The following is a 24,262-nucleotide window of genomic DNA, read 5'->3' as shown; positions in this document are numbered from 1 at the left end:
TTATTTGGTAATCATTTTTTTTATTTAAGGTTGTTGCAACCATATACCCCTGTCTGTACACTATCTTCAGCCAGACCTGCCACCGGTGTCTACAAACATTTCTACACTATCTACACAATTAGTGCATTGTAGACATCATTCTAAAGAAATGCAAAATAAAAATGCAATTTCATGGAGAAATTTCTGCTGTTGTACTGGTGCAGCATACCATTTGAATGGATGTGGTTAAGATGCACTCATGCTCATAACAACCTCAATTGTACAAAACTATTTCCTATGCATGTTTGAGTTCAGCAGGATAAACCACAGGCTTCGTCTGTCTGAAACATAGCCATTTGGCCATTGACCTCCAACACTGGCTGCCAGAAGTGGCCAAAAAAAAAATAATAATCTGTTGTGTCTGTGTTGGATCATTTGTTCCACGTGACTGGATGCTGCCTAGGATATTTTTTAACATGCACACAGTTTTAATATGCACACATCGCGTAAAAACATTTGGTTCATTTTAATCCTTCTCTGAGCTGGCAAAAAAAATAAAGAAGCGATCACATAAAAAACATAAAACCGCCCGGACACGCTTCACACAAATACACAAAACAAAAGTACAATATCCAGGCACTCACATGTCTCTCCTGGCAACAGAACAAGTTAAAAGCATTGGAAACAATGACAGGAAGCACATTATTCACTAATGTTTGTACATAATGCTGCTTTGACAAACATACAAAAAAAAAATAATAATCTTTGACATAAAAAAAGCATACAAGAAAATGAGAACATTATCTGAGATTTCATTTGCTCGGACTTCACGAGATGTAGGGACCGTTGGTTACATGCTCTCATACACACACTCTAATGAAAGGTTCATGGTTTTTATATTGACTGACAAACAGCTCGAGGTCAAGGGTCGATCTCCTCGGGAATGACAGTGATGATGACGTCCTCGTTGCCCCGTCGGACCACCATTCTCAGCTCATCGTCCCTTTTGATGGCGGCACTGACATCGCCGGCAGAGCCCACCCGCTGGCCGTTTATGGAGATGATGATGTCACTCTCTTTCAGACCTCCACTGTTAGAAGACAGAGTTAAATGTACTTCAAAGCAGGCCACTTTCAAAAACAGGCAATAAACAGGTGATAACAGGAACTGGAACCATTAGGTACAGTACAGGCCAAAAGTTGGGACACCTTCTTATTCAATGTGTTTTCTTTATTTTCCTGACCATTTACATTGGTAGATTCTCACTGAAGGCATCAAAACTATGAATGAACACATGTGGAGTTATGTACTTAACAAAAAGTGGACACCTCCACAGTCACCGGACCTGAACCCAATCGAGATGGTTTGGGGTGAGCTGGACCGCAGAGTGAAGCCAAAGGGGCCAACAAGTGCTAAACACCTCTGGGAACTCCTTCAAGACTGTTGGAAAACCATTTCAGGTGACGACCTCTTGAAGCTCATCGAGAGAATGCCAAGAGTGTGCAAAGCAGTAATCAGAGCAAAGAAACTAGAATATAAAACATGTTTTCAGTTATTTCACATTTTTGTTAAGTACAGAACTCCACATGTGTTCATTCATAGTTTGCTGCCTTCAGTGAGAATCTACCAATGTCAATGGTCATGAAAATAAAGAAAACACATTGAATGAGAAGGTGTGTCCAAACTTTTGGCCCGTACTGTACGTGTATACAGAGTACTTCCGAGTAGTTATAGCAACTCACATACAGGAACATTTGCGTCTTCAGTAGGAGTAATTAGGAGTAATTCGTTTCTCTTCTCCAAAATAAAGACATCTGTCAAGTGATTCTTTCTCGTTTGATCTATTTATGTAAATCCTGAGAACGTACGCTAGTACTTTGAAAACAGTGCACATGTTTAACATGTTCTTGTGTCTGTATGCACATGGCCTGCGCTTAAATGGCTTTCCAGCATTTTTCCAGCAAGTGCCGGCATTTTGTATAGCTTGTGTTCGACGTCCCTGGTAGTTCGATGCTACGGTTTAGACCCTATCCTGGAGCAGAAGCTAAATTAGACTTCCTTAAAGAGTTGTCCCAATAGCTATAGCTGTTCCTATGTTTGGGACTTCCCTAACTGACCATTCGTGACTTATTGTGAGTAGTGGCCAAGATAATTCAGCGGTTACGCTATTGAAAGAGAAAAGGGACAAAAATACCAACAATGCACATTAAATAGGATACATTCCAGCCCGTGGCCTTCTATTACCATCACAGACCTCTGCGTCACGACCACAAACCACCACAACAAAACGATGCCACAGTGAAAATTCATCTTTAAAACGACGCCCTCTCAGCGTCAGCTTCTCTGATTCTTAAGTTTCCACGTCGCCACAGACCACTTTGACTACGTTTCAGAAAACCGGGGCTGACGAGGGGCGACCGGCCAAGTTTGTGAATCATGGTGTGATCGTCCCACGTTGGTGACAGGCATAACCACGTCGAGAAATGAAATGTGAGCAAATTTCCCTGGGAAGGAGACTGCAGCCACAGGCCAGTTATGTCATTACGTGGCCACAAGCTCTTTGCTAAAGTGCATTTTTTGGGGGACGGCACCGAAAACAATGATGGGAAGCCGGCATAAACCCAAAGTGGTTCACTTGGTTTGTCCGAGAGATGTCCGTCGCTGTCAATAGGACTGCAGGGAATCTGTGACTATTGACCTTTATTCTGTCATTTCTGTTGGTCATCGTCAGACAACATCCCAAATGAATATTGCATTTGGCCAGCAGTGGTCATTTGACAGTAAAAAAATCGAGGATACTGTTAGAATAAATGATTAATTTTCGGTACGTTCTGTACCCATATTCGCTATAGTGGTAACAGATACCAGGTATACTCAATGAAAAGTAATTAGTTGCTCATTATGAGTGTCGAAATGCAGATTTGGGAAGCACTATTCATGGAATCATCTGGACGTGACTTGATCTTGACATCTGGCCAGAAGCGCGCCTCTAACAATTTATGAAAAATTACATTTACGTCATTTATCAGACGCCCTTAGCCAGAGATGCCCTTACAATCCTGCACATATCACTTTATGTATAGCACACGTCCTGCACATATCACTTTATGTATAGCACATATCACTTTATGTATATATATATATAACTTATTTGAACTGTATCCTGCACTTGCTGCTTATTGCACTTCTGGTTAGACCTAAACTACATTTCGTTGCCCTGTATTTGTACATGTGTAATGACAATAAAGTTGAATCTAATCTAATCTAATCTAATCTAATCTACAATCAGTAGTGACAGAGACTGTCCCCCTGGAGACACTCAGGGTTAAGTGTCTTGCTCAGGGACACATACCACCCTACGGGGATCGGCGTTTGGGAATTTGCTAATGCTGCGATAATGTAAACAGCGTGCTCACCTCTCAGCTGGTGTTTTTGGGATGATCTCAATGACGTACGCTCCCGAGGTGACATCCGGGAAGTCCGCCTGTTGCTCTTTCAGTTCCTTCGTAAGCCTATAAGAAAGGATTTAGCAGATCAGAACCGTAAGGGCATTATGCAACCCATCGGCACTTATGTCACTCCGATATCCAATAAAAATCCACAGGGGCGTGTGAAAAAAGAATCCGCCCTTGAGGTGTTTTTTTATTTTCGGCTTGGAGAGCTAGATTTATTTTAGAACCCGAGGGTGCATTAAGGCCGCACACATCTGGAGCACCACGGAACACAGTACCTGCGTAAATGACTTACGTGGGAGTGAGTGACATCATCCTGACTCCAATGTACTTCTTCTTTTGGGATGTTTTTCCTGTTGGAAATCAGAAATGTGATTTAAAAAAAATAATTTTTTTTGTTACGTGACAGGAAGAAAAGAGGCAATCGGGGGAATGAACACCCACCCTTAGCCTGCCGGTCGTGAGACTCCGCCAGGAACTGCCGGATCTTGTCTGAGGGAATGGCGAAGGAAATTCCAGCCGTTACCTTCAGCGTGTTTATGCCAATCACCTCACCATCCTGAAGGGAGTGGTAAAGCCACACACACACACACACACACACACACACGCACACACACACAGACAAAAACATTTTAAAAATCTGTGCTGAAACCAATAATTCTGCAGTAAGACTCAACTCTGCATAACAGGCAATTCACTGCTTTGCAGCCACACACATCTTGAGTTGCAGCGGATTAAATCAATGGGCTGATTATTACATATGATTCCAAGGTTGCATGCAGATTTTCACCAAAATCCTCATTTAAAGTATATTCATAAATAACAGAATATTATAAAACATAATATACACTCAACAAAAGTTGATGCGTTGCCATTATACAACTTTTTGAACTACAAAGACCTCCTAAATGGGAAAAATTACAACACAGCAGGAAATGAACTAATATTTGTTCACTTACCAGATTCACGAGGGGTCCTCCTGAATTCCCATACTGAAATTAGAGAGAAAATAGAGTTCTTGATATGATAAGAGGGCCGTATGAAAGTGCGCGTATTCAGTTGGATGTATAAGGCCGAGGCAACCAACGTTGATGATGGCGTCAGTCTGGATGTAGTCCATGTCAGAGTTGCGCAGGCCCAGCTCCTTCCCTCCACGCTGCGTGGTGCTGACGATCCCCGTGGTGACGGTGTTCTGCAAGGAGAACGGGCTGCCGATGGCGACCACGAACTCCCCCGGCCGGAGGTCGGCCGATCGGCCCAGCAGCAGCACCGGAAGCTTCATCTGAAGAACGCAGAGGGTGGTTAGCATCTATTCTGAGGAGCTCCTGTACAGAGCGGTAGTAGCCTAGTGTATAACACGCTCACCTGAAGTCACAGGTTCAAACACCACTTACTACCATTGTGTCCCTGAACAAGGGACACAATGGCAGTAAGTCTCCAGGGGGACTGTCCCTGTAACTACTGATTCTAAGTCGCTCTGGATAAGGACATCTTTAAAAGGTAAATATAAGTGTAAGTATGACAGGATGTGGATGTGAACATGTGAGTTTTGGACTGATGTCCATAGTCATGTCTTTCACACACACACACACACACACACACACACACACACACACACACACACACACACACACACACACACACACACATTCTGATGACAAGTGTTAAAAATAAGTGAACAGTAAAACACCCTCTGACTGCTGTTCTGGAATCTCTGCCCTGGTGTGAAACCTAAGTAGTGTTTGCCACCAAAACAGCCCTGACCCATCAAGGCATGGACTCCTCTAGAACTCTGAAGGTATGCTGTGGTGTCTGGCATCAAGCAGTCAGTAGCAGTTCCTTTAAGTCCTGTAATTCATGAGCTGTTGCACTGTTAAATTGAGATCGGGAGAATTTGGAGCCCAAGTCAAATTCCTCAAAGAACAACAACTCAATTTATTTCTTACTTAGCCTCACATCACAAGCCCTATTGTCGACACCCCCCCCCCCCCCCACACACACACACACACACACACACTTTGACCCGTTCTGCAGACAAGGAAGAACTCTGAGTAAAAAAAGGGAGAAGCCTTGGAGTAGACGTGAAGTAGTTGTCAGAGCAGGGTGTCCAAGAAAGCAGTCTGTGTAAGAGCAAGGTTGGCAGTAAATAGTCCAACATGGTGGAGAAAGGACCTGTCCATGTTTGAAGGTACTGGACATTGCAGAGTAGATTTCAACAGGTCCAGTGTTGTGGTCCACAGTGTATGCCCATTATAATGTTACTGGTCCATTTGAAGATCCCTCCAGCTTCAGCAGTTGCGGTGTTGGTGGCTGTGATGACCCTCTGGTACATTTCATGCTGGCACGTCTCGTCAGAAGCTCATTGTCAGGAACCAGGATGTAGAGTTAAAAAGTGAAGTGATTGTCATTGTGATACACGAAAATGTGTCCTCTGCTTTTAGCCATCACCCAGTGGGCAGCCATGACAGGCGCCCGGGGAGCAGTGTGTGGGGACTGTGCTTTGCTCAGTGGCACCTCAGTGGTACCTTGGCGGATCGGGATTCGAACTGGCAACCTTTTGATTACGGGGCCGCTTCCTTAACCACTAGGCCACCACTGCCCCAGAGTTGCTCAGAGAGAGACAGACCCGGATGGCTGGGACTGAGTGGTTATGGTAGAATACATGGGTACATGTTCAGTGCAACAGTGGCCCCGGCTGACTAAAAGATAGTATATGTGGTTTTGAGGGATATGTGGGTTCAAACTCATTATTGTGCTCCTAAAACCACTCTTGAACCATTTTTTGCAGCGTGGCAGGACACATTCTGCTTTTAGAAAGTGCTGTCATAAGGGAAGTTGTCCACTAAGGACAGTGCTGTCATAAGGGAGTGCTGTCCACTAAGGAAAGTATTGATGAGCAACAATGTTTAGGTTGATGGAATGTGTCAAAGTAACATCCACATGAACCCAGGAACAAAGGTGTCACAGCAGAACATAGCTCATCCTGGTGTCATATCTTACCCAGGTAAGCAAAGCACACATGCCTATTAATCCACATGATGTCACAAAAAAACATAATTAATCAGACCAGGACACCTTCGTCTGGCTCCTTGGTCCAGTTTTTATGCCCATTTTTGGTGTTTTATTTGCTGGGCACAATGACTGGTCTGCAGATACAAAGCCCCATAAACAACAGACATTTTCAGCCACATGAGCTGAGCCATGGATTGGAGTAGCAACACACTTCCTCCCGTGGACCACACTTGATAGGCCTGGACCACTGAAGATTGGGAACATCCCACAAGGGGTGTAGTTTTGGAGCAGTTATGATCAAAATTTCGAATATTTCCATACATCTGTTTAGTCTCTGTGAAGTGTTCTATGTAATATTCCTATTTTAACCTAGATAGAGTGTTTACAACTCTACGAGGAGTAAACCAACCCTAACAGTGTAAAAAGTCAGTGTAAAGTTCTGCAGACACACAGTGAAGATTCAACTCTACACAGTGTGGATCAGTACCAGCATGCATTGCACGCCCAGTTCAGTAGGGGCATTTGTGGGCATTCACCCACTGGTAGGCATAAGATGGGCTATATATATTGCTGGGGTTCGGGGGGAAATGCAAGTTCAAGTGAGAGTTTTCCAGTCTGCTCCTGTCTTGTAAGCACCTGCGAGGTTGAAATAAAAATTGACTTAATTCACCTCCGTCTCCTGATGGTCCTTCTGAGGTTGGATCCCAAGCATTTAGTATTATGGCTCATATGATGACAAGATAATTAAAAATGACATGTTATTACACATGAGTGACATTATTATTTTTACCCATTTCATTGTTAATTTTGACACTAAATTGAGAAGAATTAATTAAAAGCCAACACTGGCCATAGAGTAAATTTTACTCTAATTTTGAGTGGGACATTTTTTTTTACTGTGTAGATTTAACGTCTGCCTGCATTTAAAAAAATAAAAGCAGATGCAATGCGATCCTTAACTACAGATTACAAGAAAAGCGGTGAAAAAAATAGACAGAAGACGCGTTATTTCTCAGCCCACGTTATTAATAGTGGGAGACAGCGGGGTGAAGACGAACCAGGGGTGTTATAAAGGTGGGGGGGCCCCGCCTCCCTGCACTCACACTGCTGGTGGCTGCTGGAACGCAGACTTGACACAGGAATAGAAGCTTATGCTCGGTCACCCGGTAAGCACATTAACAGATGGAGGAGGAAGTGGGAGACTCAGCCACTCATCCTTATTCCTGGACACCGACAGAAAGAGACCTGCCTGCCGCCCGTCTACCACAAAACCTGGCAGCGCCAGTGGACATGACAAACGATGAAACATGGACGCCACCATGGATGCCTCTCTTCTGCATTCACAAGTGCTAGTCTTATTACGTAGTTTTATTACAGTTTTTTTTTATTCACAAACAAATACACACACAGGAAAGGACGGGTAGAAGTAGCCTAGTGGATAACACACTCGCCTATGAACCAGAAGACCCAGGTTCAAATCCCACTTACTACCATTGTGTCCCTGAGCAAGACACTTAACCCTAAGTTGCTCCAGGGGGGGACTGTCCCTGTAACTACTGACTGTAAGTCACTCTGGTTAGTGGGCATCTGATAAATGCTGTAAATGTAAATGACAAAGTGGATTGGCCAAAACTGTCAGACGTTACTAAATCTGCCCTGTGACTAAACTGTCGCAAAGAACCTGCGTACACATTTTAAAAATGGACATCTTCTCCAGGCTATCTAAAGATATCTTATCGCTACAGTGACTTAGTAGCCACAATCTTGTTTGTCTGTCTGGAGGAAGCAGATTCTGTTTACCCAGTCAGGGCATTCTGGGTTGTGGGGTGCCACTAACGTAGCAGGTAACACATTCGCCTGTGAACCAGAAGACCACAAAGTCGCAGATTCAAAGTCAACTTAAAACCATTGTGTCCCTGAGCAAGACACTTAACCCTGAATGTCACCAGGGGGACTGTCCCCGTAACTACTGATTGTATAAGGGCGTCTGGATAAGGGCGTCTGATGAATGCCATGTTGTGTTGTAGTCTACAGACAAAAAGATAGAAACAAAAGCTGCATTTGTGTGTAACGGTGTTTTCCATTCCATCTTTGCACTTGTGACTGGAGGCCAGAACAGTCAGTTCCTCTACTGGATGGATGGACGCCATCATCGGGTGCTGTGTTGTATGAGGCCTCATCATCGAGGAAGACATGACTTCCACAGAAAAGCTTCACCATAGAATAACAGTGATCCTTCACAATCCCCTTTAACGAACCTACAAGGGACCTGAAACATGCAGCAAACTGAACCCAAAAATGTTTATTTGTTCATTTTTTCTTTTTGCCGTAGTTGGCCAAACATTTGTGCCAATATGAACATTGATGTTGGTAATGAACCATTCAATGTTCACAGGAACCATGACAGTGGCACTTTAAATGGAAAAAAAAGGCTATTGTTGACCGTGGATGCAGACAATCCGGGGACTTCGTTCCGCACAGGACTGTGATCAGCCTTTATTTTGGGAGCAAACAGTCACTGCACCCGTGTCTGATTTCTCCCACCATGCAGGAGAAGGTAACCGTAGCCGGGCCCTGAGCTGCCCTTGATTGCTAATCAATATTTCAGGAGACATGCATAACGGTGGCGCCGCTTGCTTTTCACACCAGCTGTGAATCCTGCTGCACCCCAAATTTCCAGGCCTGAAACGCGAACGGCGCGTGCAGGTTGGGGATGCGGATCAGATCGAGGACGATCGTGAGAGCGGGGCAGATTTGGGACGGCCAGCTTGCCAAACCTCGAAGGGAGCGAGATTCATTTGTCGAGGTTGCCATGGCGGCAGGCTTGATTGACGACGCACCTGTTGGCACCGCAGGGCTCGGGACATCTGTCCTGCCGACACGCCTCGGCTTGTGTGTTTATTTTGCACGCCCGTCATCTCCTATGTCTGGATCAAAATCCGCCGACAGACGGCCAGATCTCCCTGACTGGGAATTTCTATGGATAGAAGTTCGCTTCTACGTTACACGGATAGATGTTCCCTTCTTCTGAGGACTTTCTTCAAAGGAACAGCTCAGATTTAGGCAGGGTAGAAACCCTCCGATCTAAAAAAAAAAAAGGGGCAGTGGTGGCTTAGCGGTTAAGGAAGCGGCCCCGTAATCAGAAGGTCGCCGGTTCAAATCCCGATCCGCCACAGAGGTGCCACTGAGCAAAGCACCGTCCCCACACACTGCTTCCCGGGCGCCTGTCATGGCTGCCCACTGCTCACTCAGGGTGATGGGTTAAATGCAGAGGACAAATTTCACTGTGTGCACCATGTGCTGTGCTTCTGTGTATCACATGTAACAATCACTTCACTTTCTTTTTTCCAAAAAATCAATCAATGAATCAACACTACCATAAAGACAATATTGTGCGGAGTGGAAGATTCTTTTTTTTTTCTCGTCATTGTCCAACATTCCTCTGCGTCAGTTTTACCATGGGAAGTATTTCCATATTAATCACAAAGCGAATTATGAATAATAACAGGGAAATATTTGAACCTCTGCAGATACACTTCCATAAACTAATTTCGAGCTCCAGGCCGACATCTCCATCTGCTTTCCCCTGAGACTCTCACTGTGTGTGTTCCACCTCAGTCCCACAAACACACACAACCCACATCCTGTACACACACACGCGCGACATCTGCATGAAGAAAGTCAGCTGTAAATTTTAAAGTAGATTTATAATTAGCCAGCGTGGGCAATCAAAGCTCCAACAAACACTAATTCATCTGAAAGTGTCTATCCAGCATCTGGACACCAAAAGCTGGCAACCTGAGCTTACGGTACCGTTCCACTTTGTTCTATTGCACATCATTTTCAGCAGTTAAAAGAACCTGAACCATCTTGTTAACTATGATGCATAATTATGAACTGCTAGGCAACAACAGCAAGTTCATAAACTGGATTGCTTGGCATTGCTTTTGGGTTTCTGTGCTGTGGGCGCAGATATTCGTAACTGTTGCTCCAGGGCTTACATAACCGCAGATGAAAAAAAAAAAAAAAAAAAAACGAAAGAAAGAAAGGAAGAAATAGGTCGGTGTGGAAGGATAGAAGCCAGTTGACTTATGTCAGAGTGTATTTACTTTGGCCACCCCAAATAGGCCAGCGAGGCCCCCATCTCAATATTTGCAACATTTGAGGATGTGCATCCGAAGGTGATTCACCGCTTCCCCAGAGTCCGGGAACCCGCTCCTTATAAACATCTCATCAGTGGAAGACACGCGCGCTGTACTTTCTTTTTTTTTCCGTGTGTGTGTGTTCCGTGAACTGTTTGAGGTGTTTGAGAGGACCCATCTAAACACAAACACACGTCTCACCCTTCCGGTAAATAGTGAGTGAGGCCAGTTTTGGCCCCGACAGATAACTTACAAACACAGTAAATTACAAAGCAGACACCGCACAGTTCTGGACACCTCAGAGTGTTGCTGTTAAGTGCTACGGGGTCATGGTGCCTTGAACGACAGGGCAGGAGACGTCTGGAAGTTTTTTTTTTTTTTTTTTTTTTTTACAGAAAGTTAGGACAAGGGCTGTAACAAAGCAGGCAGTTTCATAGGATCCCTACTTCGACTGATTATGTCACTAACACCAACACTAATGCTGAAACTATTAATCTGCACTATTACCGAGTGTTATAAATGTTTGCATTGGATTATATTAAGGCAGGGAGCTCCCACCATTGGAGAATGGGACCTTGCCAGTGACACAGATTAAGGGACCGTCTACAAACTGCTGCCAGCGGTGCAAAACCCATCCAATTAACTCCCTAACTGCCCACCCACATTAAACTGTATTTAACCCCCATGTAACACACATCTCAACATGCGACATTCAACTATTTACATTTCCTTTCCTTCTTAGTCTAATGCTCGTAGCACGCAAAGCATGCTGGTACAGTCAGGTTGTCTGCCACAGTAAATGTTGGGCTGTAAATGCACTTTAGCTTTTAAAAAAACTGTACTTGTCATGTTTGGGCCAGGTTGGGCCTAATTACAGCTCTAAAATTAGAAAGACAGAAATATGCCCTGATATTATTATTATTTTTTTTACTTTCAGGATAAATGTACTGCTAAAGAAATCTATTCATTTCTTCACTCATTACATGTCTCATATATCACACATTCCACAAGCCTTGATTTTAGGCTTGTGTTTATTGGAATTTTTTTTTTACTGCTTTGGTTCAATGAAGAGCCCTGCAGATCCCTTTTGCCTGGAATCACCCTATTTAGGAATGAGTGACCCTAGTGGCCATTTTAAAGCTGCAGGAAGCCATGTTGTCATCCGCACGATTCACCCCATTCATTTAGAAAGCTGGACCCATTTCGCCTCATAACAAATTTTCCCCTGGAGACCTACTTTCAAAGTGTCCCAGGCTGACCCACCCCACATCATGGAAAAAGACGGTAAGATGCAGGACCAGGCTGCACTGGTGAGTGATGTCTCCATTCATGCCAACACTTCGGCTGGAGCTGTTTCCAAACGACCCCCTGTTCCCCGGCCCATCCCCATGCTTGTACTTTGTTTGCCTGGCACTCATCTGCTCGGTTAATAAAACCACAGGTATGCACGCTGTGGGCTGTCTCCATGTTTTGAATTAGTCACGGAGCGCGCACTAAAACCCAGAGAAGACGATCAGCATCGCAAAACTAAAAACACCGAAAAAAGTCCCAGAAAGCTAATTCCAGGTGATATTTACTCACCTCCATGTGGAAAACAGAAGACTTTCTCGCTTCTCAGAACTGTCAGCCACGAAGACCCAACTCAAACCCAGTCACGCCCTGTTCATACACCTAGAGCACCACTAAAGAACAAAACAAAACAGGCCAACCTAACAGCACTTCCCATACTTCCCAACAGCACTTCCCATAATTATCCACTGTGGACCCCAATCAGGTCACACTCCAAAAACTCCTTCTGGAATATTAGAGCAGAACAATGCAATACATTGAAGCACAACATTTCGTTCAAAATGGTGATTTGTGCAGAAATAAGGTAACAGAACAGCTGAATTAATCTGTACTTTAAATCTGTACTCTAAAGATCCTTAGGACCCTGGCATAAGAATTAGTATGATGAATCCATCACCAAACATCCACATATTCAGGAATCATCAAGGAAAGGCACTGTAAATGCAGGCTTTATCCAAAAAAAACTGCATTCTACATGGTTAGTAAGGACCTGGTTATGATGAAGCCTTGGCGTTGGGTGTGAATGTTCACGTCCAAGTCATGCTGGAACAAGCCCGTGATAAACATCTGAGCTCTAGCGTCCCTTTATTGGCCAAAGTGACTGCTTCCAGACATGCTTTTCCGGCAGGGCTTGGAAACTAGTCGCATGAGCCTGTATTTAATGTGTTTGTTCAAGCTGAATCAAACAATGGAAAGCTGTGGAGGAGGGCATCGTTAGATTACTCTTTTTCCAAAACTATTAATGACATTCCTTCTGTTTCTTTTTGCCTGCAGATCTGGAAATACACTGGGTTTAAAAAACCCAGTCATGTTGGATCCATACTGCACATTTCTACCACTGAGATGGCAACATTACAATTCAAAACGCAGAGGTGACACCCATTTTAAAGCAATTCACAGGAAGAATGGCGGCCAGTGAATCCAACCAGTGACTACTATGTATCATGCATCATTTTTCCAGAAAAAAAAAATGTATTAACCCACTGGTTCTACAGCGTCTCGCGTAAAAATACGCTAATTTTCACACCCAATTACCAAGCAATTGGAATGCTTCGCATGTTGGAAGCCATGATGGTCAGTTACATTTTTAGGGGAGGGATGGCAAAATCTCTGGGTGGACAAAGCATGAAAAGGTAAACTTTCCCCTTATGACGACAGAGGAGAAATTCCAGATCTGACCATCTCAGGTGTCGATCTCTGAAAAGTGAAGCAGAATGACCAAAGCACGCTTTACACCTATCGCCCTTTCTAGCCCCTGCAGGACCATAGAGAGGCCAGGAGAACTCGTATTAATGTTGAATAATCTCACAAAGTGAAATTTTCAAAAAGGGGACCTTTTAAATGTGTTGTATTGTTCATGTGACCACATCACTGCAGCTTGCCTAGTGTTTCACGAGGTGCAGACGGCCTCTAACAGAAAGAAAATTACAAACACTGTGTGCATTACAGGTGCAATGCTTTACTTTGTTTGTTAATCCCAGTATTGGACCTCTGGTCTTCCAAACAGACCAGAGGATGGAAGTGAGTCACATAGGCAGGAATTCTCTTGAAGACCCTTTCCGGCTTCCATTTCAGAATACGATAGGAAAACAATAATTATAGCTGGCGGGAGAATCGTTTAGAACGTTTCGCTAAACAGTTCTGGATGGGTGTGAAGACCTTTGCGTGCTATGACAGGATCAGAGAGGTCTCCGGTCATGGTCTGCTGGTAACACAAGTGAGTGCTGGCACTTGGCGGTGACCTTGTCTAGCCTGTGCTTCCTGCTGGATCTGTGCCCTCACAAATTTTGAAGATATTTCTACTCATGATAAGATGAAATTGGGAGTAGAGAAAAAGATGCCGCTAGCAGTAAAGTATTCATTGACAATGACGGCAAGATGTAGATTATTCCCAGGATGCAACTTAGCCGCAATGGTCAACGTTCAGTTCCAAGAAAGAATGTCTCATCTCCTTAAATTGAAGCCAAAGCCTGCAGAGATCCTCTGACGCCACGGAAATCAGCACAACAATCGCAGTGCATGCCACAGTGTGCTTTAAAACAGCATGCATCCCAGTTAGGGCCAAATTATAACACTTGTTATGAATCCAAAAAAGCATTTCTTCCCTTGCCAGGAGCTGAAGGAGTTCATCCTGCCTCTAGATGGTCCTGCTGCAAAACATGCTTGTGCCGTTTCTGAGCTTCAGCCATAAATAAATAAGTAAATAAAAGAAACAAACAAAAACAGCAAGTTTGCTATTTTTGGCCAAGCGGTTGAAACAAACAAAAAGGAACAACTAAATAAACAAAATAAAACAAAACAAACAAACAAAAAAGTTAAACAAAATAAAACAAAACAAAGTCAACAAAAGAGAATGATACAAAGCAAACAGCAAAAAAAAAACAACATCTTCAGTAATAGGTAACAGTGACTTGTGTTGATATGTATGCATAAAGGTGCATTTTTTTGAGTCTTAACAAATTAGGTTCGTTTCATTAAAATTGCCCTCTGTTTAAGCCTTTAAAGCAATGTGGACTAGAATTAGCGCACAGTCTTAGAATATGCCGCAAGCCGGGAAGACTCGCAGTTACGTGGCACTGTGACCAGCCAGAGAAATGACTCACATTCCTGAGACTGTTGGCAAAAGGTCTGGACCAGCATTTCCCATATCGCTCCTGGAATGTTTTGTTTCCAGACCTTTATTTAAGATATAAGAAGGAGGCGTCTGGTTGAAAGTGGTATTGGTAGGAGGCAAAGGATTGGAGAACATTGTAGTAGATAATTCCTGCGCCAAATGGAACTTGGCTGACTCAGCCCTTTACTTTACTTAGCAGACGCTTTTATCCAAAGTGACTTACAAGAGGAAGACACCAGCAATTCTCTTTCGATTTCTGAGTTACAAAACTATGAGCCCTGATAAGGCCTAACTTGTCACGAAAAGACAAAATCTTTTTTTTTGTGCAGTTTGACTGCATGTGCGTGTGTTGGTGTTAGACTCGTATTAAATACTTTTTAAACAAGTGGGTTTTCAACTGCTTCTTAAAAGGTGGTAGTAGTCTCGGCTAGTCGAATGGAGCAGGGCAAGTTGTTCTACCAGCCAGGGACAACAAAGGAGAATAGAGTTGAGGAGTGTAGCTAGCTAGTAGTGCGTTGATATAAGAGCCCTACTGCCATTTTCTCCATACATGTAATTCTATGCATTCATACTGGACATACGCAAAATAAAACCAGTGTATGAACCAGAACATACCACCTTAACCTCATAACCAAACCCCACTGACTATCATTGTGTCCCGAAGCAAGATATTTAACCCTAAGTGTCTCCAGGGGGACTGTACCTGTATCTATTGATAGTATGTTACTGTGGATAAGGGTACCTGCGAAAAAGCTGTATAAAACGTAAATGCTCTAGTGTTTGGTGCCCAAGAACGGCACCATATCCTGGCATATGTGGTATAACATGTCTGAGTTGTGTTACATGCACTTTTTCCACAGTCTGTCCATGTTCATCTGTTAAGTATAGGAAATTCTGCCACTTTGGCAAAATAAAAGTAAAATTTGCTTAACGACCCATTTATATAAACCAAGCCTTTTTTGGTTTCGCCACTTGTCTCTCTCTCCTTCCACACCCCCCTTCCCTATTGAACATTCCTTCAGTTGAACTGCCCCATATTTCAGTGTAGAACATCTGAGAGGGCTGAAAGGAACAAAAACAGCGATGTGTCAACTGAGAATGAACCTTGGCACATGAGAAGAGAGCCGGGGGAAAATGGCAGTCGTGCCCGTATTTATCCTGTCTCCCCTCATGCGTGCCGTGCATTCTTATCAACAGGGGAAGTCCTGAGCATTTCTGCCCAAACATCTGCCCATATTCAACTCAGCACTTCAAGCCAGACACCCTGAGGCTTCATAGCCCTGGCATTAGCACTAAAGGTTTGTTCTTATACAATCCATGATATCATGATTACATGATAAGTGTAATTTTTCATTATGACAGTTGAATTTATTTATTTTTTTATCCCAAGGACGCCCTTGATTTTAAACAAGCTAACACTCTAACAAGCTAATATTCCTCAAGTAAGTAAATGTAAGAGCAGAGAACAATCCTTACCGGAGCATCGATCTTGATGAGAGCGATGTCGGCCTTCTCATCCACGTCTTTGATCTTGGCATCGAACGTGGCTCCGCTTTTCAGCTCAACCTTGACGCGGTGCTTGTTGGCCACAACATGAGCGTTGGTCACGATGAGCCCGTCCTCTGATACCACAAAGCCAGACCCGCTGGCGACGGCCACTTCCCTCTTGGAGAAGACCATTCTGTTGAAGGTGGACAGTTGGCATCAATAACATCTTAGTTCTCGGACTTGTTAGAAAAGTCAGCTTGTTTTATGTTTTATGACCATAAAATAATTACTACTGTTTGTGCATCTCTGTTTTAAGAAAGTCATTGGAAGTGCTATTGACCCATACTTGCGATACAGTTCAATGTGAACCACGGCCGGGGCGATCTTCTCCACCACATCAGCGATGAAGTTATATTTGTGCCGCAGGCTGTCTGGATTTTCATCATGACCTGCAATACCACCAGAAGACAATTTGTCCAAAGGGCAAGTTCAGTTGACTGCTCAAACCCCACCTACTACAGAGTGACCCTAATCCAGATACATATTTGGCCTACAAGATTTCGCCTGCCTTCATGTGCTACTGTTCATCGTTCTTTACACTGATACATCAAAACACAAAGACAAGAATCTGGTGATGCTCCTTGCTGATCTTTCCAGTGCATTAATGTACAGCAGGGAAAGTTTTTTGGCAGTCACCGATTGTGAAAATTCTCCCACTTAAAAAGATGAGAGAGGTCTGTAATTTTCATATAAGTACACTTTGACTGTGAGAGACAGAATGCAAAAAATTCAAGAAATCACATTGTATGATTTTTTAAGAATTTATTTGTATGATTAGCACAAACAAGTAAGAATCCTGACCCACACAGACCTGTTATTTCTTCATTAAGAAGCTCTATCCTTCACTTTTTACTTGTTATCTTTTTAAGTGGGAACACTTGCACAATCGGCGGCTTTCAGATTCTTCTTTTTTGCCCCACTGTATGTGGACGACCACAGTGAGCTACATCAGACCATGTGAACCTTCTACCAGAACAGATCTCTAGTCACACTGGGATCCTCTGAAGCTCATCACAAAACAGGACTCGGCTATGACCATAAAATCCTGAGGTCTTCAATGTCACTGCCACCTTTGAGGATTTCAGTTTTAATGTGAATGTAATGTAGCACTGTATTGACTGTCCCTGTAACTACTGATCGGATAAACTATTTTTTGCAATGCAGATGTGGTGTTTCAATCAAACATCTTTGTGTTTTTGTTGTACAGTTCAGGTCAATAAGGCTCTGTACCAGTTAAACAGGAAATAGGAAAATCACAGGCAGCCAGTTTGAACCAATTCGCTTCCTAAACCACTGCAGGCGCTGGGCTCTGTGCAGGAAATGACTAAGCAGACCCTTTTATAACATTGGGTATGTAACACGTTCATTCTTACCTTGCATAACCCTGGTTTTTGCAACCTCTGCATGAAAAAAACATCATGGCATTATAGATCTGTTTTTAATTTTTTTTTTCCTTCCAGATGGGAACTTTTCCTTGGATGTCCACTCCAAGATCATAAACCATCAAAACGCCTTGTTGTGACAAATCTTAAATGACAGTGATTATTTAAACTTTTGTATTGAATTCATTCATATTCATTTATGTTAATGTATATGAATTAATGTAATGGCACATCAACTTTGCACAACTAAAAGAACAATGTTATGACCTTAACATCATCCAATTAAATATTTTTTTTATATCACATATGTTCCTTCTGTTTTCAGCTGCTCTTCAGTTGTAAACCATATGTGGTTCTTTAGTTATAAGTCCGAATAGGCATATTTATGTAATATTGCTCTCGTGTTTACTTGTTTGCTTCTCGGACTCCCAGAACAAAATTAAATGTAGCTGCCTAGGAATACATTGTACCAACTGTACGTAATCGGACTTAATCTGCTTTGACGGTTTAGACCTTGACAGTTTTCCTGGTACGAGTAAATGCGGAGGCACACAAAAAAAGAAAAAAAAGATTCATTTTTATATTTTATGTACCATCTTGGCCCAAATATTTTAATTATTTTTCAAAAGATGTCTAAAAGGTTGATGTTTTACATTTGCGGCCTAGTACATTATCATAATCTGTTTTGCCGATTCTTAAATGGCAGATGCACAACTCAACGACGCCTGAGAGAAGTTGACAAGTCTCGTGTTTTGTCCTCTCTCTGTGGGCCTCTGTCTTATGCTGACATGCATTCCTTGACTTACATGGAGGGGCAACTAAGCACAAGACAACAAAACGATGAGCTTAAGCCATTCCCAGTGTTGTCAACTATCCCCTATAGGTAGCTGAAGTTTACTCAGAAAATAACTAGATGTTGCTAAATGACATAATTTGCATGTAATTAACATTAACGTTATATAATTCACATTAACATTCAGTCAATAAATCATAAATCACATGGCAGTCTTCGCTTTCTCCTCATTACCCAATACTGACATGTTTTTTTGCATTTTTAGGCCCCGTCTAAACAGGTTGTCGGTTTTTAAAATACTTCCACATGCGTCCTTCCACACGGGAGTGTTATCTGAAATGTTCTCATCCACATGGAGACGCACAAAATTGCCCGGACACTGGGTTATAGGGTTGGAGGATGGGCTAATAAGTATGCGTTTTCACAAAAAAAGCCACTTTGCTGTCTACATGGATACACGGAAAAGAGAAATTCACTCTTGAACTCGTTTCAGGAAATAACCGTTCTGGGTAACCTGAAACACAGCTACCGTGTGGACGTGAGGGCAGATCAGATAGAAATGTTGCCTGTTTTAGAGAAAAATGTTCTCGTGTGGACAGCTCAAGGTATTTAATTTATTAATGTCTATTTCACAATGATTTACCTTTTTTCCCACATTTCTGTAAAATGCCATACATATCACTGAGCATGTTGAAGCAGCCCAACCATCGCCGTCCACAACCAAGAAACGTTCATGATTGTTCAGTGGATGTGACAGTCATTCTGCTCACACATGTGCAGATCATTCCCTTTGACCCAACCCGGGAGCTGGATATTGATGTCTGAGGCAGATATGCAGAATATTAACCACAAATTTGTACAATAAGTAGCTAAGGCTAGATGTCACTAGATTTGTTGCTAGGTGGGAAAAAAAAAGATGTTATCTTAAGAAACACTTTGTACTTCCACTTTCTGTTGTGCAGTTATATTTACAAGAAAAGTCAAGGCATTAGCCTGTTTCATTTAATCATTCAGTTCTACAGAGAACTTTAAAAAAGGTTGCTTATTGCTGGACACCTGTGTTCCTCATCAAACGACTTTGACTTTATTGGATGGATAAATCTGTCAGAAAAAAAGTCTTTAATGCCCTAGTCTAGAGGAAAAGCAAGCAAAATTGCCAGATGGCACTATACTGTATATTGAGTTTTTTAATATGTCATTTAATAAAAGAATGGGGTCAGGGGGTCATCTCATGTTTGAGGTTGTCATATATTCGAGTCAGTACAATCTCTCTCTGAACATTTTCCACGGCCACACAAGCATATGCTCTGGCACACAGAGATCAAATGAAACCACCTTTTTTTTAATATGAAGCCAAGCACACATATGTGTGCTATTTTTCCGTCTTTTAAGACATATTGAAACATGTCAGACTAATTATTGTCATATGCATGTCTTGTAGAGTTTATATAGAGTTATAAAGGAGATACACTGTGCTGTAAACATCCTATTTAACCAATTGCGTTACGAGGCTGTTTTGAACAAGCCCAAGACTTTTCACAGGGTCATTCTCTTTTACTGTATACTATTAACAAAACAAAGGCTCTGGCTCAGACAAGGATTTCCTGGCCAGGGCTGGCACTATTGTTGCCCTCTCTTTTTCCTCCCCTAGTTTGTCGGTCAGTTAAGGATCAACAATGCGTAAATGTTTGGACCAGACCCCTCTGCTGCGTACAGTATGCAAAGTTTGCAAATAAAGTAGTGTGAAGTAGGGTATGAAAGCCCTCTTAACAGCAAAACCAAAGAACATTCTCTGTAAAATGTTCCCCATGAAAATTCATATGTGGTAGTAGCCTAGTGGGTAACACACTCGCCTATGAACCAGAAGACCCAGGTTCAAATCTCACTTACTACCATTGTGTCCCTTAGCAAGACACTCAACCCTAAGTTGCTCCTGGAGGACTTTCCCTGTAACTACTGGTTGTAAGTCGCTCTGGTTAAGGGCGTCTGATAAATGCTGTAAATGTAAATGCGAAAGGCACCATGTTTGACAGTATAAAGGAAAAAAGTGCCAACTGAACCTCAGGACAAGCCTATTGGGAGACTGCATAACCCGAGGGTTTTCTGGGAGGAACACCTCAGTAAGTGTGCTGTAAATGGTGCGGACTATCATTTTCAGGCTTTCAGGCCGTGTGAAAAAACACTGCAGCCTGCCTGGTGGGCTGGGTAATGATGCATGAGACAATTAGATCTGCTCCATACGATTCATGGAAACCCTGCGAAAGACAAACAGAGCATTTTTTTCCAATCTCAAAATGAACCCAGTAGCCTTTGCAAATAGTGGCATGCAAAAGGGCAGTGGTGGCCTAGTGGTTAAGGAAGCGGCCCCGTAATCAGAAGGTTGCCGGATCGAATCCCAATCTGCCTAGGTGCCACTGAGCAAAGCACCGTCCCCACATGCTGCTCCCCGGGCGCCTGTCATGGCTGCCCACTGCTCACTCAGGGTGATGGGTTAAATGCAGAGGACAAATTTCACCGTGTGCACCGTGTGTATCACATGTGACAATTTCTTCACTTTAAATCACTTCACGTGTTTCTTGAAATGCACATCATAGTAGCATGTCAAAAGGCAAGCAGTTCTTCCAGACCTCAGCTTCACTTACAGCAGTGGGCAGGGAAGAGCTCACCCTTTTCATTATGTCCTCTTCCATGAATGTGCACAGACCTCCCTCAACAAGCCATTTATTCACCTAGCAGGAGCCAAACATTGCGCTTCTAGTGGAAACGTGCAATTTTTGGCTAATTTTGCCCACATGAAGGTCCAACGAACAGGAACTTTACCATGTTCCTTTCCTCCTCTCATGCTGGGTCATCCCTCGCTGCAACCTGAGCCATTGTAATTTTCCAAAAGAATGGTTTCAAGTCCATTCCTTCATGTTGGAGCAAATGAGTGCAGGTCTCGGCTCGGTAAGTGTGTGCCTTGGCCCCCACTAAACTAATGTTTATCGAGCTAAGAGCTCCAGAAAATACATACATATTTATTTAAATCCCTCAATTTGCTTGAGAGTTGAAAGTGTTGATCAGTTTTCAGGTCAAATGGCAGGAAAATCAACAAGACCACAACAGTTGTGTAAAAAAATAATTTGAGAAGCGGATTCTCAGGAAGTATGGAAACTGCTATCTTTATCTATATCTTTTTCTTTTTGAACGCCACCATTTGGAAACCATTGAGCGTTCATATCATATGCTGCAGGTTTTCATCCACTCTGCCTCATCCACTTGATCTCATGTCATATTACGCAAAAAAGGGGGGGGAAACGCAACAGAGCTTGCTGGCTTCACGTTTTGAACTGAATCTGCATCCAGTTAGAACGTCTTATGCAACAGCTAGTGGTGCGATCCAGATGTGCATGACATAAGGGTCACAGTGAGCTTCCAGCTGAGTCAGGGAAGGCAACCGGCGTAAAACATTTTGCCACATTTTTGAGCGAACAACCACAATTAGTCAACTGTGGCGACCTCTAATGACAGAAGGCAAAAGGAGACGACATTCCAAATCATTTTGCCTTTTCTAGTATTATAAAATTATGTGGATGTAATAGATTATTGCATCAGCACCTGAATGATCAGTTTATTTGTGCATTTCAGAATTTGTTTACACGTAAAATCAACAAAATACTAATACTACATACTAATTATGTTCGTAGCTACTGCTAATTGCTCATGAAATAGAAAAAAACCCAGCATTTATTTCAAAATGTAAAAATATCAAATACAATGAATCAAAATTCATGTTTATTCAAATGATTAGAAAGTTCATTTTTGTGATACCTTATAAGGGTTTATCTAGGATTACCTTTATGATTTATCTTATTCACCGATAACTGATCTATGGAGAACTAATTCAGATGACAGCCTATGGGCAGTGGCCAAAAGGAAATGAGTTTTTACTGCAGAACGAAGTCTTCTTACATCTGGCTGGGCACCATAACTTCAGATGGTCAGCCAGCTCAAACATCCAGGAGCAGGTTTGGGAGTTTCGTTCAGAGGCTGCTAAAAGCAACACTTGAACTGTTACTGTCAAGTCAGTTTTTCGTGAAGACCTACAGTGCTTTAATCTCACGTCCAAGCACCGTAGACCTCCCAACCTAAATGAACGGCTGTTGTATATTTGCAGTGCAGCTGAGCTGCGGAAAAACCTGGCCCGCTTTCTGAGGACCGTTTGACACCTTGTGGTTTAGTTCAAGGTGCCTGCCCTTGTGAAAGACACTGAAGTGCTGAGGTTTTACGTTTTATGGCTCCTCACTGCCAAAGCCACGTCGGCTGGACACGGACGTTGGCCAATGGAAGGCTGCCAGTGTTTTTAATAAGTAGGAATAAAATATCAGTCTGATGGACATTGGAATCACAGCAGAGATATCACTCATGAACAATTTAAGTGAACATCTGCCCTTTGTCAAGCTCATCTTTCAGGATGGAGTTTACTCGCTACCTTGTAACTAAGCACGTTGCATATTTTACTAGGTTTGTGTACCTCATGAACTCATCATAGTACCACAGTTAAACAGAAGACTGTGACTGTAATATAACAATAATTTTATGAATTGTGATTGTTGAGGAAGGGCTAGGAGATGCACGATATCTTCCATCTTGCATAAGCAGCTGAGTAAATATTCTAATGGTTAGGGATGCAAAGTACAGAATGCACAAGGTCAGATTTCCAGGGATCATATTATGTTGTGGTTTCAGTAGAGAATATGACACATATGAATCTGCATACAACATACAGTATCATCATACAATAGTACATGGGTTACAAGGTGACATTTTAAAAATAATTGTAATTAATTGGGTGTAGTATAATTACAGCACCTAATTGGCAGTACCTCGTCGTCTATCAACTTGGCTGTCGACCTGCTGACCCACAGGTCATGAATGAGCACCCTACGCTCGCAAATCCTGCAACTGGCCCCGACCAAGACGATTAAATACTGTTGCCAGATCTTTCTTTATTGTGTGCACGTTTTGCCACTCGATCTGCTATACTGTTTTTTATGCTTTTTATGTTGTGAAAATTTCGTGAAATACCGAGAATTTCAAGCGGTTTTATAGGCAAAAATGAATCAAATTCTGGAATCAAGCAAAATCTACACCAATACATAGAACGGTCTTCGAATCGTCGCACCTGGCAACTTGAGTGTAAACCCACCTTTGCCGCAGGCGCCCCTCTGGATGAAGATGACCGGCGGCTGGCCCAGCTTCTGCGCCCTGTTGCTCACCCTCTTCAGCTCGCAGATGTTACGATAGGACACCCCGTCGCTGCCGCACACCGGCTCCGGGCTCTTGCACACGCACACGCCGCCCTTCCCGCGCCTCCGCACCGTGGCGGAGTAGCCCACGCCTTCCGCCACCGAGCACTCCAGCCCCTCCCCGCAGTCCGGGTCCCCCAGCCGTCCCGGGCCCCCGCAGAGCTCCCCCTCCCCGGAGGCGCACACCGGGCAGCAGTCGCACTGGTCCAGGACGTCCCCGGCCAGGCAGTCGGCCGGGATCGGGGGACACTGAGACTTGTCGCAGCGGTCCGGACAGCCGATGACGTACCGCTTGGAGATCCCGGCCTCGGAGCGCCAGGCGCTGGCCAGCAAGATCGCAGGAATCACGCTCCAGAGCATCGTCGAAACGTAACGAACGATTGCCAAGACTGATCTGGTTCGTGTTGCGAGGCGAATAAAACGTCCGCCCGGTGCTGTCAAGAGTCTCCGCGGCGCTCGGGCAGCGTGCGTGAACTTTTCTCT

General features: G+C 43.3%; 1 protein-coding gene across 1 annotated transcript; it reads right to left on the bottom strand.

Moving 5' to 3' along the window:
• htra1b (HtrA serine peptidase 1b) lies at positions 1 to 24,262 on the bottom strand. The gene is made up of 9 exons (XM_028959793.1): positions 23,680 to 24,262; positions 16,603 to 16,705; positions 16,245 to 16,449; positions 4,519 to 4,713; positions 4,391 to 4,423; positions 3,876 to 3,990; positions 3,727 to 3,784; positions 3,396 to 3,491; positions 1 to 1,069 (listed from the first exon to the last, which is right to left on the bottom strand). Exons 1-9 carry the CDS (start codon positions 24,137 to 24,139, stop codon positions 901 to 903), a joined length of 1,434 nt encoding a protein of 477 aa, XP_028815626.1. The 5' UTR covers positions 24,140 to 24,262; the 3' UTR covers positions 1 to 900.

Source organism: Denticeps clupeoides, chromosome 2 (genome assembly GCF_900700375.1).
Source record: "Denticeps clupeoides chromosome 2, fDenClu1.1, whole genome shotgun sequence".
Lineage (NCBI taxonomy): Eukaryota > Metazoa > Chordata > Actinopteri > Clupeiformes > Denticipitidae > Denticeps > Denticeps clupeoides.
The sequence above is the reverse complement of the archived record's forward strand: the minus strand, read 5'-3'. Positions and strand labels throughout refer to the sequence as shown.